Below are 2513 nucleotides of genomic sequence, written 5' to 3'. Positions count from 1 at the left end.
GCTGTAGAGGACCATTTGTTCATTTCCCTTTGAACTTTAGATTTTGATTTTTGAAGCAGGGTTTTTTTTGGGTAGCTTTGGCTATCCTGGAACTAACTCTGTAGACCAGGCTGGCCTTGATCTCACAGAGGTCTGCCTCCCTCTGCCTCTTGAATGCTGGAATTAAAGGTGTGCTCCACCATTGCCCAGCCCTCCTACGAACTTCTGATTATGACAGAATAAGATGCAGATGCTCAAACCTGTCTACCATCACCTTCCTCACCTGCTCCAAAGTTCTCTTAGACAAGAGCCTTGGTCTAGCGCCCTCCCCCACCCCACCCCCATTGTTCTTGCAGGCACTCACATGACAGCGGCAACAGCATTGTGTCTGGTTTAAGTAGGCGAGCTCTTCAAACCCAGGCCATGGGCAAGTGTGAAGCCTGAACACAGAACGGTAGCCACAAGACAGTCGACCAGGATGCCGTGGCCTACCACACGAGGTCTACAGCCATGAAGAAGAGGATGTGTCTGAGTAGGATGAGCACACCATCCTTCCAGGAGTGGAGGAGGAGGAGGCCTTCTCCACAGGACTTGGGGAATATTGTGGGCTGCAGAATTTCTCACGGATGGAAGGAAGGCGATGAGCCCGTCACCCAATGGAAGGCCGTCGTTCTAGATCAACTGCCAACAAATCCCTCTCTCTATCTGGTCAAGTATGATGGAATTGATTGTGTCTATGGACTGGAACTTCACAGTGATGAGAGGATTTTAAAGTTTAAGGTCTTGACTCCCAAAGTAGTGTTTCCTCAAGTGAAAGATGCCCATCTCGCCAGTGCCATGGTTGGCCGAGCTGTGGAGCATAAATTTGAGGGCAAACATGGTTCTAAGATAACTGGAGGGGGTGGTCCCATCCCAGGTGCTGATCATGAAGGACTGGTTTTACATCACCTACGAGAAAGATACAGTCCTATACATCTACCAGCTCTTGGATGATTACGCAGAAGGTAACCTCAGTATCATTTCAGAGAATCCTCCAGCAGAGGTGAAGTCTGACGTTGACAGCGACATCTTAACCGGTCAATGTGTGCAGTTCACCAGAAGCGACGGGTCCAAACAGATCGACAAAGTCATTTACCAAGTTCTAGCCAAGCCTTCTGTGTAGTTCACCAAGTTTGATGGCGACATCCACATCTACGTCTATAATCTGGTGGAAAAGATCCGTTAAGGTGAAATGCACAAAGTGAGGGGGACATAGATGGGTAATTTATAGGATTGGGGGAAAATGTATGTTTTTCTGTGTTTCAGATACCCAAGGGCCTTTGACAACCCCAGTATCTTTTCCAGTTGAATTTGTTTTGCTCTAAAAATTAAAATATGCGATGTGACGTGTTGTGTGTGAACACTTAGGTGGAGGAGACGGACTGTGGTGGATGGAACATGGAGAGGAAGCCGGAAAGGTCAAGGCTGTGAACAGTAAGTCTAATGTCACGTAGACTAAAACAAACAGGACTGAGCTGGTCTGGTCTTTAGGGAGAGAAAAGAACTGGAGATGAGGCTTAGAGGAGCAGGGATGGCACGGGGGAAAAAAGATGGATGATTAGGAAGCAGTGGAGAGGGGCCAGAAATAGATAGACTCTCTGAGGTGTAGTTTGAGGAAGAAACAGACAGTTGGGGAAAGAGAGGCAGGTAACAGGGAGGTGGTCTTGGAACTCAAGGGGAAACCCAATAAACTGATCCAAGCAGACTGAGAAGCAGAGAAGGTCAGGGAGTGTTTGACTAACGAAACCTAATGAAACCTGTTTCTCATCTGTAGATGTATTATTTTTAATTATGTGGGTGGGGGAAGGGCATGAATAAAGGACACCACAGAGACAAGAGTAGTCAGGTCCCCTGGAGCTTGAATTAAAGGTGGTTGGGAGCCTTTGGACATGAGCTCAAAGAACAAATCCAAGTCCTCTTTCAAAGCAGACAAGCTCTTAATCCATTGGTCATCTCTCCGGGCCCCTAAAGTCATCTTTTTAAATAAATCCCACCTTCACATGCAGAGAAGAGACCAGGATGAGGGTAAGAAAGATTAAATTGATGGGGATGTGGAAGAAAGACTAAAGAACACATGAGGGAGTAGAGGACACTGAGGGACGAAGGAATTCCAATATGGAGTTCTCAAAAAGTGAAGCAGGAGACCAGGAAGAACAGAAAGGGTCTAGAATGAGTTGAACTTGGGCCGCATCCATATTGGTCTCTTTGGATCCTTAAAGAACAGCCAAGACATCACTGCAGAAGGTGGATGTGAGGTGGAGGCTCCAATGGAGGACATTTTGACGAGGATAACTCAAGAGTAGTGAATGTCAAACTAAGTTTATATCTATCGATTCCTGAAAGTATCATAAAGCCCATTATTTTGTATGATCAGTAAAAAGTAATTTAAAAGGGAAGATGAGGATGCCGTGAGCTTCTCTCAGGTGTTACGTGGATCCTGTGTTTAGCTTCCCTGAGCACGTTAGACTCTGTTGCATCCTGTAATATTTTTTGAG

General features: G+C 46.2%; 1 protein-coding gene across 1 annotated transcript; it reads left to right on the top strand.

The window, feature by feature from the left end:
* The first annotated feature begins 340 nt into the window (after positions 1-340).
* On the top strand, positions 341-1130 carry LOC134486223 (spindlin-2-like). Its single transcript, XM_063285145.1, has one exon. The coding sequence runs from the start codon at positions 490-492 to the stop codon at positions 970-972; it is 483 nt and encodes a 160-aa protein (XP_063141215.1). The 5' UTR covers positions 341-489; the 3' UTR covers positions 973-1130.
* The last annotated feature ends 1383 nt before the right edge of the window (positions 1131-2513 follow it).

Source organism: Rattus norvegicus, chromosome 3, assembly GCF_036323735.1.
Source record: "Rattus norvegicus strain BN/NHsdMcwi chromosome 3, GRCr8, whole genome shotgun sequence".
NCBI classification, from domain to species: domain Eukaryota; kingdom Metazoa; phylum Chordata; class Mammalia; order Rodentia; family Muridae; genus Rattus; species Rattus norvegicus.
This window is presented reverse-complemented; position numbering and strand designations above follow the sequence as displayed.

Excerpts from the sequence above, each read along its gene's own strand:
- LOC134486223 (XM_063285145.1), top strand. The coding sequence starts at position 490 with ATGAAGAAGAGGATGTGTCTGAGTAGGATGAGCACACCATCCTTCCAG.